The sequence below is a fragment of the Tachyglossus aculeatus genome, chromosome X1 (assembly GCF_015852505.1).
Source record: "Tachyglossus aculeatus isolate mTacAcu1 chromosome X1, mTacAcu1.pri, whole genome shotgun sequence".
NCBI classification, from domain to species: Eukaryota; Metazoa; Chordata; class Mammalia; order Monotremata; family Tachyglossidae; genus Tachyglossus; species Tachyglossus aculeatus.
The window spans coordinates 55,842,614-55,857,049 of record NC_052101.1 but is presented as its reverse complement, the minus strand read 5'-3'; the positions used below and the strand labels follow the sequence as shown (position 1 = coordinate 55,857,049).

The 14,436-nt window shown below is 42.7% G+C and overlaps 1 protein-coding gene across 6 annotated transcripts in view; it reads left to right on the top strand.

The window, feature by feature from the left end:
* The window catches only part of SLC6A6 (solute carrier family 6 member 6), a 196,371-nt gene that overhangs the window by 94,904 nt on the left and 87,031 nt on the right, over positions 1-14,436 (top strand). For 4 of the 6 annotated variants that reach the window (XM_038772387.1, XM_038772385.1, XM_038772384.1 and 1 more), the window contains exon 2: positions 5,443-5,479. Coding sequence is in view for 2 of the 6 variants with exons in the window: in XM_038772389.1 (XP_038628317.1) it covers positions 8,289-8,343 (55 nt within the window). In the remaining 4 variants the exon portion in view is untranslated. Of the gene's footprint in view, positions 1-5,442; positions 5,480-8,277; positions 8,344-14,436 lie in introns of all 6 variants that reach the window. The other 2 variants (XM_038772389.1, XM_038772382.1) reach the window with 1 other exon arrangement.

Sequence of the window (14,436 nt, the reverse complement as noted above, 5' to 3'; positions counted from 1 at the left end):
TAACGGCATTTATTAAGCGCTTACTATGTGCAAAGCACTGTTCTAAGCACTGGGGAGGTTACAAGGTGATCAGGTTGTCCCATGGGGGGCTCACAGTCTTAATCCCCATTTTACAGATGAGGTAACTGAGGCCCAGAGAAGTTAAGTGAAGTGCCCAAAGTCACACAGCTGACAATTGGCAGAGGCAGGGTTTGAACCCATGACCTCTGACTCCAAAGCCCGTGCTCTTTCCACTGGGCCATGCTGCTTCTCTACTTAGGTTGGGCTTGTGTACCAGCCATTGTGGGCTCAAATCATCATGCTTTGGTGACTGGATCAATTGGGATGGGCTCAAAATCCATCAAGAGCAAGGGACCACAAGTAATTGGAAACACAAGGGCCCGCTTGTTTCCCAAACAATTTGCACTCCCCTTTCTTGATTGGTGGCATGAACTAGTTGGACTTGAGGAAAAGGAAAGCTCTCTTGAAAAATGGGTCCCACACATTCACCTCTGAGGTACCGACTGACTTCATGTTTGGTCCCAGTATTAGACTTTTCAGAGTGTTGTATGATTACTCCTAGGATTCAAGAACTGGTAAATCTCCAGGTTTTCTCAGAATGCTGTTCAATGGCATAAAAGCTCATGGTGTCAAAACGGTACTGCCAATATTCACATTCAACTTTTTTTCCCTGAAGCATCTGTTTACCATTTCCAGGTTTGGGGAGAGTTCCAAGTGCAGTTTCCCAGGGTAATGAGTAAAACTCTAAGACTGAGTGTGAACACTTAGTAGTTTGTGTGCGTTGTACCATGCCTAGTACAGCGTGGTTACCAAGTGGATACATATCAAATAATAGCAATTATAGTGGGCTACGGTATCTCCTTTGAAGAATAACAAAATTGCCTTGACCACTGGGTCTAGTATTGGCAGGCACCATTTAACAGTTGCCCAGGAAGACTCCCTTGACTGTAAATAGGTGGTGGGTGATGAAAAATCTTATAGGGAGTCATGTCCATTCTAGCAGAAAACTTATGGCTTCATTTTGGAAACTTGATTGATAGTCAATGTATGCTGTCTCCTCGGTGCTGCTGGTGCAGACTGTAGCAAACAAGCACCCCTCATTTATAGCCCCATTTTGCAGCTGGGGAAGATGACAGAACAGGGCAGACTGAGTGACTAGTCCTAAGGTTACATTGAGTCAGTGGAGGAACTGAGAAAAGAATAATTGTGGTATTTGCTAAGCACTTAAGAACCTGGAACTTTGGACTTTACAGCCTCATGCTCTATATCATGCTCTATGCAGAAACAGAATTCCCCAGAGAAATGAGTGGGTCAGGTTCCCTTGCCTCTTTCAGCAGCCTCGACTCAGTGCCTTTGATATACCATGTAACACAAAGCCTGCAAACAATTTAAAGTCTATTACATTCACATCATTTTTTAATGTCATAATACGTTCCCTTAGAGCATTAAATCTTGATCGCCGATCTTCATAGCCTTCATTTGTCATTGATTCTTTCTCCACTTACTCGGTAGCAACAGTACAAATGTCACAGTGGAAACATTTCCAAAAGAAAATACTGATTTATTAGCCTATTGGATTCATCAGTCACCAGTTTAAGGAACTAGCCACTCAAGCATAAAATGACAAGGGATCCAGGACACTAAAGTATTTTCATCTAAGATGCTGCTCTCAGTGACTCCTCACACTCGTATTTGCTTTTCAATGATCTATCCCAGTAATAGCCTTTGAAAAGAAGGCATTTCTAGTTGCTGGAACACATCCTATGTATGGTCTCGGTAAAATCATCATTCCGACGTTCAAGAGAAAGAATTCCTTTTGGGGGGCAATGAGATGTTTTCCTTTGAGAACGGAGAAACTCTTGTTTTGGATCCTAGCTATACCAAGATACCAGGATCCCCCTTTCCCCCTCTTGCCCTTCGAGGCACATTTAACTTCAGGCATTGTGGCCCAGTGGAAAGAGCATGGGTCTGGGAGTCAGAAGACCTGGCTCCTATCCTAGTCTGAGCTCTGCCACTGCCAGGGACCTTGGTCAAGTCACCATCTCTCTGTGCCTCAGTTCCCTTATCTGTAAAATAGGGATAAAATGCCTGCTCTCCCTCCCTCTTAGACCATCAGCCCCATGTTGGACAGGGACTGTGACTGATCTGATTATCTTGTGTCTACCCCAGCGCTTAGTACATAGCAAGCCCTTAATAAATGCAAGAAATATTGTTAATATAGCATGTAATCATCTCTCCACCCCCATCAAAAGGGTCTATATCTATTTTTAAAAGTATTGAATCCAAGACCTAATGAGAACCCTAGATGGTTTAAAACACTGGTTATAAATAGTTTAACTTACCAGTCGTTGAAAAAAAAATAATCGGGCAAAGACGTAACTGTATAATTGTTACGAGGGGTTCCATGGAAAGCCAGGGTTCTGTAAGGGATTAGTCAGAGAACCAAGCCTGCTTGTGTCATTTAATTTGACCAATTGTTGTCTTCTTTTAGCCAATTTAATCCGGCACATCTGGAGGGATGAATCTCGATCCTGCCTCTGTTACCACTCTTTGCTAGAATCCAGTTCTGAGCCCAAATCAATCATGTCAAGGAGTATTATTTCCACTCCACCCAACTTGACCAATGTGTCCCAATCTTGACCCAGAGCACCTCCTCTCATTCTACCTTTCCTAAATCAAAATTTCATGCAAATGTACTAGTGAGCATAAATGGCAGTTTTATGTTGCAGACAAAGGCCATATAATGATTAGATCATTTTTTGCTTTAATGCTATACAAATTTTTAATACCAACCTCCCTGAGGAATAAAAAATACAAGCAGTAAGTACCCTATTAAATCAACTAAGAATAGATCTCCCAAAAGTAGAAGATTAAATTGTATCATAGGTGATTCATCAATTTAAAATTCAAAATTCTTTGCTTTAAAAATGTCAGGTTTTAACATTACCAAAGTTACAAAAATAGATTACAATTTAAGATCAAAGCATTTTATACTGACATCTTTTCAATGCTGGCCTATGCTAATATTATAGGGACAGAACAAGGTTATGCTTTTGAAAGTAAATCCAATGCTTTGAAAACATTTTCAGTATATCAGATTTACTACATGTCATCCTGTGTGTGCTGCGGTATTTTCTAAATAATGCATCTCATATTGGGATTAAGGATTTTAATGATTTTTGAACCATTAAAGGTAGTATCTTTTAAAGCTAGAATCTATGTAGGCGTATGATCTGAACTTTGAAGCTGTGAACTTCAGGATTTGTTTTGTTCTAGGCAAAGAAAAGAGAAATGCTTGTCTTACTGAATGCATAAGATACATGGGGAAAATTGTTTTGTAAATTGCAATAAAACAGTGATGCCAAAAATGTACATTCAAGTGTAACTTTTAAAAAAACTGCATTTGTAATTGACATAAAATATGAGGGTGACACTTTTTAGGTTACCTCTTGACTACACCAGTACTTAGCTCATAATAAATGGTATGTTGCACTTTAGCAAATTCATCTTTTGTTGCATAATTGTTAACCACCAAATGTCTCAGTAATTGCTTGGTAAGTATCATTTCATTACAGAGCAAATGCAGTTGAGTATTCTTTTTGTTTTGTTTTGAAACCACAGATTGAATGGTAATTATTTTGAATCTAAAGGTAAACCACATTACCTATTTCAATAGTTCATTACTATGGAATTATACGAGATTCTTTATTCATTGCTCTTTCTGAGTTATGGTGCAAATGAAAAAGTAAGTGCATACATTTTACGATCTGTAGCTTAATGGTTCTCTCTTATTTAATTTGGCAGTCAGAACACTGTGCTGGAAAAGATGCCTATTGGAAAACACATCTTTCCATTGAGAAATTTACACAGCACATCTGAGAGTCTTAGTGACACAGTTAGCTTTTGAAGTAAGCCAGATCAGATGTAAATCAGAGAAAGGTACATGCAAAACTTTAATGTGCTGCAAGTTGGAGAGTCTCTGGCAAAAGTCTCTCTTGAGAAGTATATTCACTTCTTCTGGCTGTTCTGTTTTGCTTCTTGTTCATGGGAGAGCCCCTGTTCATATTAGCAGCTTCCAGAAAATCTGCTAGAAATAATGTTGGGGTATTAAGGCCGGATATAGCCTTGTTCCTCCAAGTCCCTCAATAATTTACCAACTGAAGAAGCGTAGCCATAAAGGTAATGGTGTATTTTATCTGAGACCTAATTTTAGCAGGATTTTGAAGACTAACATACCCTTGGAAATTACATTGGGCTTTAATTGTATCAGGAACCTAGATCTGAGAAAATCCCTCTCAAAATCCTGTCAAAGAAGACAGGTCATCACAGACAGCTTGTCTCCTGCAAGTGTCGTTTCTTCCATAGAGAAACAGGGAGAGAAATTTGGAAAGTGGAACTGTTCTGAAAAATGTGCATTATGCAGACTCTATCAGGACCCTTAAAATGTCATTCCATCTGGCAGCGTGGGGATTCTGGGATTCTAGAAGACCCAGAAATCAAAGACTCTGGACTGTAAGCTCATTGTGGACAGGGAATGGGTCTGTTATATTTTTCTATTATACTCTCCTAAGCGCCTAATACAGTGCTCTGCACACAGTAAGCGCTCAATAAATACAGTTGACTGGAATCAAAGCTAACTTGATACATTGGGCTCTAGGAAAGATGATGAATGTCTGTATCAGTGTTGGCATTGGCATTGGCAACAGAAATATAATGAGAATGGTAGTTGGGATCCAATGGTAAGATTGATCAAAGGGGATGGTTCTAGTAAAGGTTTGTTCTCTCTAACAAGCAGACAGGTTTACCTGGTTGCTTTTGGTTGTCCTGCCTTAGCTATTAGAGGGGTTTGGGTTTTTTTGTTTTGTTTTGTTTTTGAACTCGAGGCTGCTCACTCCACGGTCAGGTTGTGACTCAAGCACTGGGAGAGGGAAAGGATTCAAGATCGAGTAAATTACCCAGAATGGAGAGTAATTGCAAACCTTCCAACATGTGAGTCACTTGTCTTCAGATGGCCAGGGCCAGGGCTCCTGTGGTAAGCACACCACCATGGGTTTTATTGGGTGAGAGGGATGCTGGAGGCTGCCAATTCAGAAATTTGAAAGTACTTAAAGTGTCATTTTCTTTTTCTGATTGCAAATAAGGCTGCCTCGGTGTTTTATTTTGGTCCCAGTAAGACTGTATTTTGCAGCAATTTACTTGTTCTCAAAATGTTTGGCAGAATTTCTGGGACAGTTTGCAACCAGTAAGCACGGGGATGACTGATGGGGGAATTAAAGCTCAGTTTCTGTGGTGCAGTAATCCTCAGTGTCCTAATAGTTTTTAGTTCACATATGTTGTTTTGTAGTGGGGTCACATGTATGATGATGTCAAGTCACATGCATAGAATTATCCTGACGGAATCTGTTTTTTCTTCTCTTTTTTATTTCCTCTATTTTGCAACAGGAAGGAAACAATTGATTCTGAAGAGACCCTTCTGAATGTAAGTGTCATTTTACCTTAAATTCCACACATTCTTTTTACAAAATGTCGGAAGGAGTATTATAGCTACTTATGTTAAGGTTCTGGGCACCTGCCACCTATTCACAGAAATGAACTACACAAACAAATTGCAGTTGTGTAAGACCCAGTTTTCGGCTGTCACCATCTCTACGTAGCTCAGACAGAAGGGATGGATTGTTAATAACCTAGTGAGTTGGGCAGTGTAGATCATTCAGGCCTAAAAGCCTACTGTTTTCTTAATTATTTAGGCGACACTGGCTGTTTAGCACTGGCCTCAGCACCCTTGAGAGATTTTTTTTTTAAAGATAGCTTCAAATGCAAATGTAAGTAGCAAATACATATGTCAGTCCTTTTATGGAAACACTCCAGTGCCCATGAAAGTAGCCTCCAATAGCACCCAGTTCTGATGCAGATGTTTTAAGGAAGCAGCTTTGTCTTTAGAGTAGACGTTTCATAGTTTGGGAGAGGCTGTTGGCACAGAATTGTTTCTTTTTAGGTAAAGAAAATACAACCACTTCTTATAGTTCAAAATGTATGCTGCCTATCATTTCAATGGCAGGTCTCCGATTTAGTCATTGTGCTAACAATGAAGTTCTGCTCCAGTATCTCTTCACAATAAGTAAGTGTTTTAGAGGCTTTATTCACTATTCCCCTAGTGTAACATTAGCTATAAAAATGAAATGTCTGCATTGTTTGTGGTTCAGAACTGATTTTGCATAACTTCCAAGCTTGCATTATTTCACTGAGTTTGTCAAGGCCACCAGCATTCATGTTAGACCAAATTCTCATAAATCAGTGTTTTTCAGAAAATAACTTACATCTCTAAATTATAGTGCTATATTAAATTGGCATAGCTACTACTGGTTAATATGTAGCAAAATGCTGTGTGGCAAATGCTTTGCTATTGTTGAGCTGGAATGTTGGTTCTGCTTTTTAGATAAAAACAATTTGCGCAACCCAACCTCCTAGACCAGTAGTTTTATAGAAGAAAAACAAACTGGAAGTAGTGCTACTGTTCCTGTTTTTCATATAGTTTGTTTGTATCCTAAGTCAGAATAATAATAACCGTGGTATTTGTTAAGCGCTTACTGTGTGCCAGACCCTATACTAAGTGCTGGGGTAGATACAATTTAATCAGGTTGGACAGAGTCCCCGTCCCACATGGGGTTCACAGTATCAATCCCCATTTTACAAATGAGGTAACTGAGGCACAGGGAAGTGAAGTAACTTGCCCAAGGTCCCATAGCAGAGACTCAGGCAGAACTCCTAGCTAGGACTAATAAGCTTTCTTTCTCGGGCTCCCTTAGAGATCAGTTACCCATAAAAGTTCCGTAGTAGAGATTTTTTCCTTAGTGTTGTTATACCAGTCATGGTCTTTAGCTCTCACTCAATTCACTGTTCAGGGGGACGACAATGCACATGGGGCTATTTCTGGTGGCAATGCCCTCAAACCTTTCTTTTGTGCTGTTGAATCTTGAGTACAGTATTCTTTTGACCGTACTTAGGCGTTCCCAGAGGAAATGTCATCAGACCGAGTAGTAGCAGTATTAACCCAGAGTCACAGATCCTTGCAAAAGAGAAGAATAATTTTTGAGAGACAGTTGTCAAAAAGTAAAGAAAAACCAAATCCATTCCTATGTGGGAGCCAGCTCTGCCTTTCCTCATACTCAGTAAACACTATCAACTAGTGATCAGTCAATGATTGTTGAGCCTGGATATTGACAGTAAGATCAACGCCAGGGGTCTGTTGAGTAATGGGACACTTTATGGGAAAATTTGAACCAGTGACCACAAGACACCCTTAATGGTGATTGAAAGAAGTTACAGTTGCAGTCCAATATTGTTATCAGTTTTCCTTTGGGGTCCTTTAGGATTTTAGATTAAACTCCTTGGAGAAAAAGCAGGAAAAGAGTTTATTCTTTCAGATCTGAGGAGAAGGTAAATCATCAAAGTGTAAGAAATGGAACAGGGTTGCAGTGTGCGAGGTTAGACTATGAGACCCACTGGAATATCAAAAACAAATAAAAACTTGTTCCTTGGGTTAAGGAAACATCCAGATACTCTAGACCTTCTATCCTAAAGTAGCAACGAATGCCAAATGGAGAGGTTGTACTACCCTAGAACAAGCATATGATCAACAGCAATAGGATTGCAGCAGCCCAAGTCAAGCCTAATCCCCTTGGCTTTTCTTTACTTCTCTTTTGAGGGAAGTGACACAACTTATGAGTTACTCATCATCTGGTAAGAATCTCACTGCCTCTTCTGTTAGACATGCATGAGAAACTCTAGGGGATAAGAGTTTCAGAAACTGCCAAGTCCCAAGAGTGTGAACTTTTGGGATAGCTGTGTGAGGTCTAGGAAATGGGTGAATTCCAACTGATCATATGTCTCAGAAGTAGATTTTAATCTGTTAACAGTTAACTCTCAGAATGAGACTTCCCCAGTATCACGAACTGCCCCCCAAGTTAATACATTTCCTCGGAAAATGAATTGGTTGAAGAAATTTGGCACAAAGATGTCAAACTCACAGTGGTGTCCCTGTGATGTGAAAATCCATGGAGAAATAATGATGCCTTTGGTAATATTGCTACAGTTATATCTTCAAACAGGGATGCCCACATTGTCTTTGAAGAAGACAACCTTTTGTGGGAAGATGCCGTAAAAGGCAATTGCTTAGGTGATTATGTTCAAGCATTTAGTATTGAAGTAATTGGAGGGACCATCTTAACCATTATCACTTTGAGACAAATACTACCACCATTCATTACTTTCCATCAGTGCCACACCCTATGGAGGAACCATCTCTGCCCATCCCCAATGAGGAGGGGTCAGAAGTCTCGACTGGTGAGTGGGGTTGGATTGGGGGCATGAAGATACATACTTTGATGAATCTCATTTGTGTACCCATTTTTCATGGGAAAGGCTAGAATTCTTTGAACATTTAGTTGTTTTACAATTCAGTGCAATCTAGTCCTGCTGCTGGTCCAGGGGAAAGAACATGGCTCTGGGAAAAAGGAGACCTGGGTTCTAGTCCTGGCTCTGTAAGTTGGGGCTCTGCCATCAGTGGTGAAAGTTTCTAACCACAGGCCTACCTAAGGTGTTCCAGAATGTGGATGGGGCCAACAGGAATCCTGAGAAACAGCTGGCTAGCGTGGGCATCAAAGACTACAGCGACTCTCAAGGCAACAACCTGCTGGGTCGTGATGCTACGGCACAGCATTGGCACTATGCCGCAGTCGCTTCAGCTGTAAACGGGTCCTACATGAAAGAAAAAGAGCCTTCACGTGCACTTTGCAATGTGCCTGCCCCAGTGGGAACTCATCTGGCAAGGAAGACAGAGTGTGAGTGGCACTGAGCCAACCACTATCACTATAATCAATTCCTCCTCTGTGCAGGTTCTCTGTCCTGAAGTCTCCAGAGCGAGGCTCATCCGTCGTTTTCGATGGGAGCCTCCATCGTCATCATCGTCAACGTCATCATCATTATCACTGTTCATACATTGGTTACTTGGGAACCTTCTGTCCTCACAGTTATTACGGCAGGAATGACATAGGAGGAAGCTTCCTGGAGAAATTGCTTATCCCAGTATGCCTTCACCTTATCCCAAGAGTGGCCATCCCTTGGGGAGAAGACACAGCCTCCTTTCTGTACCTTTTCTGATTCTGGCATATCTGCAAAACCATGCTGATGGATTCTGGGTTCCCAGGTGGCCTTTGTGAGGGTGTCTAGATAGTACAAACTAGACCATCGAGCCTCTTCATGTAGAAAATAACCATCAGATAATTAAACCAATTCTTAACCATTCCTAAGGTGAGCCACTTTGGAAACCATCACCTAGAAATGAAATGTCTGGAATACCCGTCGCTGGCCTCTCAATTTTCCAATGCATACTAAGTAAGCTAGCTCTATGAAGTTCAAAGTGGGAGATAATAAGGACTGAAAGGATTACTTGGGGTGCCCTCATTGACCCTTCTCCATTTTTTGAGGTCCAAGTATTGATCATTTTTCTATGAATTCCTTTTATCTCTGCTAAGATGTCAAGAGTAGTAGTTCCTTTGTGACTGTTCCTTAAGTTCTCCTTCTCTGCTCGACTGCAGAGTTTTTAAGAGCTTTTTCTTCATGTATATACATATATATCTCAATCCATAGATACATGCATAGATGTATGTGTACATCTATACATAGACCATACACACAAACGTTTATAGCTTCAAATAATGGCTTCTCATCCTTCTGCTTTTAATTCTTTCCCTTCATCTATGTGGATACTATGAAGGTATTTTTATATGAACCTGGCCCCTATGGCTCTTCTTTCCTCCACTAGATTAATTTAACTCCTTAACCCTCCCCTCCTCCACTGCCTTCTCCCAGCTTTCTATTTGCGTTCTTTCTCTTGTTCGTATTCTTTCTCTACTTTTCCTATGTCCTTCCTTCATGGAGGCAGTAGGTACAATTGCACTGGGGCTATTCAGTAGCTATTACCTCCTGGTTTATCTAAAGGGTATCTTTATCCATTCCTAGAAGAATAGGCTAGACTTCTTTATAGCAGTATCACTTTGTGAGCTTCTGTCTCGTTTGCTCACTCCTGGATCTGTCTTGGATCCACTGTTCTCCAGCTAGTTGTCCCCAGAGTTGGTCTTTGCACTGTTTGCCTCCTTTTGTCAAATATATCATTTATTAATCTCCCCTTGTTGCCTCCAAGTCCATATTTTGTGCCAAGGTGATAGAAAGCACACAGATGGGCTTGCTGTTACATGCCTCTATTATCCCTCTCTATCTGTCGTTTTCCAGAATTCAAATTGTACCTTAATGCATCCAAGTATGCAGCTCTATTTTAGATTGTTAATTCCCAAATAATAAGTATTCCCAGATTGCCTGACTTTCCCCATCCATTACCTGCCTAACTGACTTCCGTTTGGTCTGGGCTAATCAGTATAATAATGAAACAATTGTTCCCATTTGGAAAACTACATTAAAATGGAATGATAAAAATAATAGAAAACCTTTATGACAGTTTTTCTTTTAGGTTCTTTTTTATTAAAACCCAAATAATTAGCATACAGTGGTCATTATTAATAGCTATTGTTGATAGTAATCAGCACTATTTTTATTAATTGTAATGTATGATCTATTATTGCCTTTGCTAGGAGGGTGTGGCTGTCAGAGGAGGAAACTCCTTTTTGAGAGAGTGCTGAACCAGTTCTGTGTCTGTCAGGGATTGCTAACTGGGGCCTGGCCATCAGGAGGGTTGGAAACCTGTTGATTCTCTGATCTCATCCTCATGTCATCAAGTGAATGACTGGGAGACCTGTAGAGTAAATGGGCATTTTTGTGCCTAGGGCAAATTCTCTACCTGGAGCTTTGGGCACTGCCCATTCCAGCATGCTCAACCAGGTGGTGCGGCACGGATGGACTGATGCTGTCACACCATCTACTGTGCACCTACTCTTCTCCCCTTCCCCTTCCCCAGGCATGTAGCCATTTCAGATGGGCTGCAAAGACTGCAAGAAAACTGGAGGTTTTTATTTCTATTTTTTTTTAAGCACACAAACACAGTGCATCTGGGGAGGGAGTACGGTGTGTTTGGGAATATGCCCAGCTGAGCAGATTGCAGTTACTTTTTGTGACGAATCACCAACATACTTAATGGGAAACCGGAGCTCCGCACCCCTTTCTGACCTGCACCTGGAGCGGGTATTCTAATTGCCCACCCATGCTGGGGACCCCCATTGCTGGAAGAAGGGATGTTAGCTGTATGGTCACCCTCGGCCTTCATCCTAGAGTTCTTAGTGCTATGTGGTGACAGTTGCAGCCCTTGTCACTGTGGTGAAGGACGAGGATCTGTGGAACTCCCCAGTGCAGTTCTAGCTACTCTGATAACCCTTGGGCACCTGCCCTCACGTTCAGGGAGCCCCAGCAGGCTCCTCAGATATATGGAGGCCCAGCGAGGCCTAATCCTCTCATCGGAGGGCTTATGAGGGCTCTTAAACCCTTGTTTTTTCACCCACCAGAAGCAAGAGGCAGAAAATCTTCCCTCTACCCTCTCACTCTCCACAATCCATGATGGGAGTGAAGGCTAAGGTGCCTCAAAGCATCTTGGAATAAAGGTGAAAGGTTTTTCTTTTGTGAGCTCAAATTGGGACAGGGTGCAGGGACTCCCTGGAGCGGGGCTAAAAGCAGAAAGGAAAGAAAAATACAGAGAGAAATCACTGAAAGAAGAAGAAACAAAAAGACGAAAGGAAAAAGAAAAAGGAGGAAAGAGAGAGGGAAATGGAGAGGAAAAGGGAAAGGGAGAAGAGGACAAATGAAGTGGATGCGGAAAGGGGACAAAAAATGGGGGCATACATCCAGACACGTGCAGATAGGCAGAAACACAGATATTTACACAAACCCACAGGCAAACATAGAAGGTGAACTACGCATTTCTACTTTCTGGGCCCTGCCAGTGGGATTTTGTGTCAATGGGCTGGCCACTGATACTCCTTGCGAGTCCTGGACGAGGAATCCCATGTGGTGTCACACTTGTTACCATGTACATGCGACGTAACACAGTGGCGTCACAGGCACCATTTTCTGGAAAACTACGGATTTTTCGCAAGCCGAGAGTGCTTCTCCAAAGGGCCCCCTGAACCCCCTACTTGGTCCATAGCCTTTACATTCCCCGCCCAGCCCAGTGTGAAGTCAGTGCCTGAGCCACAGGATCTGGCAACAGGAGTCGTGGCAGAGGGGTTCTTGGTGCCAAAAATGAAAAGTGGGAAAGGAAAGCATCCAGTTCCATATCGGTACCAGGCAAGGGAAAGGCCGGCTGAGAACCAGGACAATCTGGAATCCATCTGGATGAATGGACAGCCTACCTGCCAGGGGGATGACCACTGTCACTACCCAGAGCAGAGTGGCATGGCTCTCCCTGTTGGACTTGGGGCAGCAATGGCGGGGAGCCTTGTGGTAAGGCCTGGGCAGCATTGGTGATGGGGATTCCAGCTGCCCCAACCCAGACCCTGAAGGTGCAGGCCCCCTAACGTGCTCCAGGCAACAGTGGCAATGATCTCCAGAGGCCATGGGCAACTTTGGCCACCTAGTTGCTGGCTGCGCCAGAATTAGCCCTTTCAGGCCAGTGATGAGAATTTCTGGTGCAGCTGATTGAAGCCTGCTCCAGAAAATTCTATCAGCAGGCTGGAAAGACCAGTTCACCTGCAGCAACACTATTTCCCCTCACCAGGCTCTTAGAACAGTGCTTTGCACATAGTGAACGCTTAATAAATGCCATCATTATTATTATGGGCAGCAGTGGCCGTAGGGAGGCCCTGTAGGGGTCAGACAGTAGAGACTCCCACTGCCACTACCTGAGAGTGGGGACTCTTCCACTTCCTCATTTTCAACCACAGCAACCACAGCTCCTGCCTACCTCCATTGCTACTATAGGTGAGGGTTTCTGTCTGGATCCTCTGGCCTTTTGAACAGCTGGCAAGAACCTAAAAACTAAGACTATCCCAACCCAAAATAGGACCTTTGGTCACCTTATGCTGGAGCTTCAAGGGGCTCCCCTTTTTCCTAAATGAGATTTGGGGCCCACATGGAGAGGGGCCTCCAAGCCCTGTGGGGCTCCCAGTTGGGTGTGTATTGACTTGAGGTTAAAGTGCTTGCACCCCAGCTGATGTATTTGTGCCAATTGGTGCCAAGGGCTGAGATCACTCAACTAGAGGTGGCACCAGGATGACCTTTGGCCTTTTCTGGATTCCCCCCTCCCCCACCCAAGTTGCCACAGTGGCCTCCAGAAGATCCTTGGTAGCAAGGGTGGCCATCATGGAGGCTATGACGGAAGTGCTGCGAGTCCCAGGGTGGACTTCTGGGACACTCCCCCTTCACAGGCAGCTTCTGCCTCCAAGTGTCAGTGGCCCATGGTTTTCATTGCAGGGGGCAGCACTCATTTCCAATTGCCAGAAATATTGTCTTAGGTTGAGGAGAGCCCAGGGACTTCAGTTTACTCCACGGGGGACATCAGCTTACTCCACAGTGGTGTTAGAACTGAAGCGCTTAGTACAGTGCTCTGCACACAGTAAGTGCTCAATAAATACGATTGAATGCATGAATGAATGGTGGTCTTCTGATGACTTCTCTTCCCTTATCATGGGGACAGCCAGATGCTAAGCAAATGATCCCTGCACTTACAACTACATAAAAGTCAGGGGAAGCTCAAACTATATTGTGCATGAAACCTTTTTTATTTCTTCTGCTAGTTACTAAGCAGCAGGCTTCTGACCTCCTGAGGTCAGTCACACCATCAGGACTCTCCAGTATGACCCAGGCTGAATTACTTGACCCTTCCCCTCCCTGTCTAGAAGGGAAGGCAGAGAGGCATAACAATGATAGTTTAAGAATAACTTGTAAATGGCTTTGAGGTCCATAGATAAAAGGTGCTTTATAAGGACAAAGTGTTGCTATTGCAAGGCTGTTAGCAATTCAGACACGTGGCTGCATTTAGGGAAAGACTTTATAAAAACTGCCCTCTTTAGGTTCAAGTGCCTGAAAGGGGATGAACAGCCACTACAGATTTCTAAAGAAATACGTGTCTGTGTCTGAGAAATGGTTTCAGCTGCTCAGGCATGTTAAACACAGAGTGAATGCTACCCATCTCTCAGAACTTTGGGTTGCAGTGAAAAGTTGGTGCCTGATGCTATCAAGCTTCAGGTGACTTGCTCCCAATGCTGTAATGATGAGCATTAGCTTAGTCATTTCTTTGTGAAGCTTCCTGTAATCTGAGCAAAAATTAAATCGGATCAGCAAATCGCTCATCTAGTCACTGATCTGGGACAGGCTGAAATCTTTTTGCAGAGTTTTGGAAAGGGACCTAGGTCCTAATACCTCACGATCCTGGTATATGTGCAATCCCAGTTTACTTGTCAGGTGTTATTTTCTCTTTTGCTTATTTTGAACATT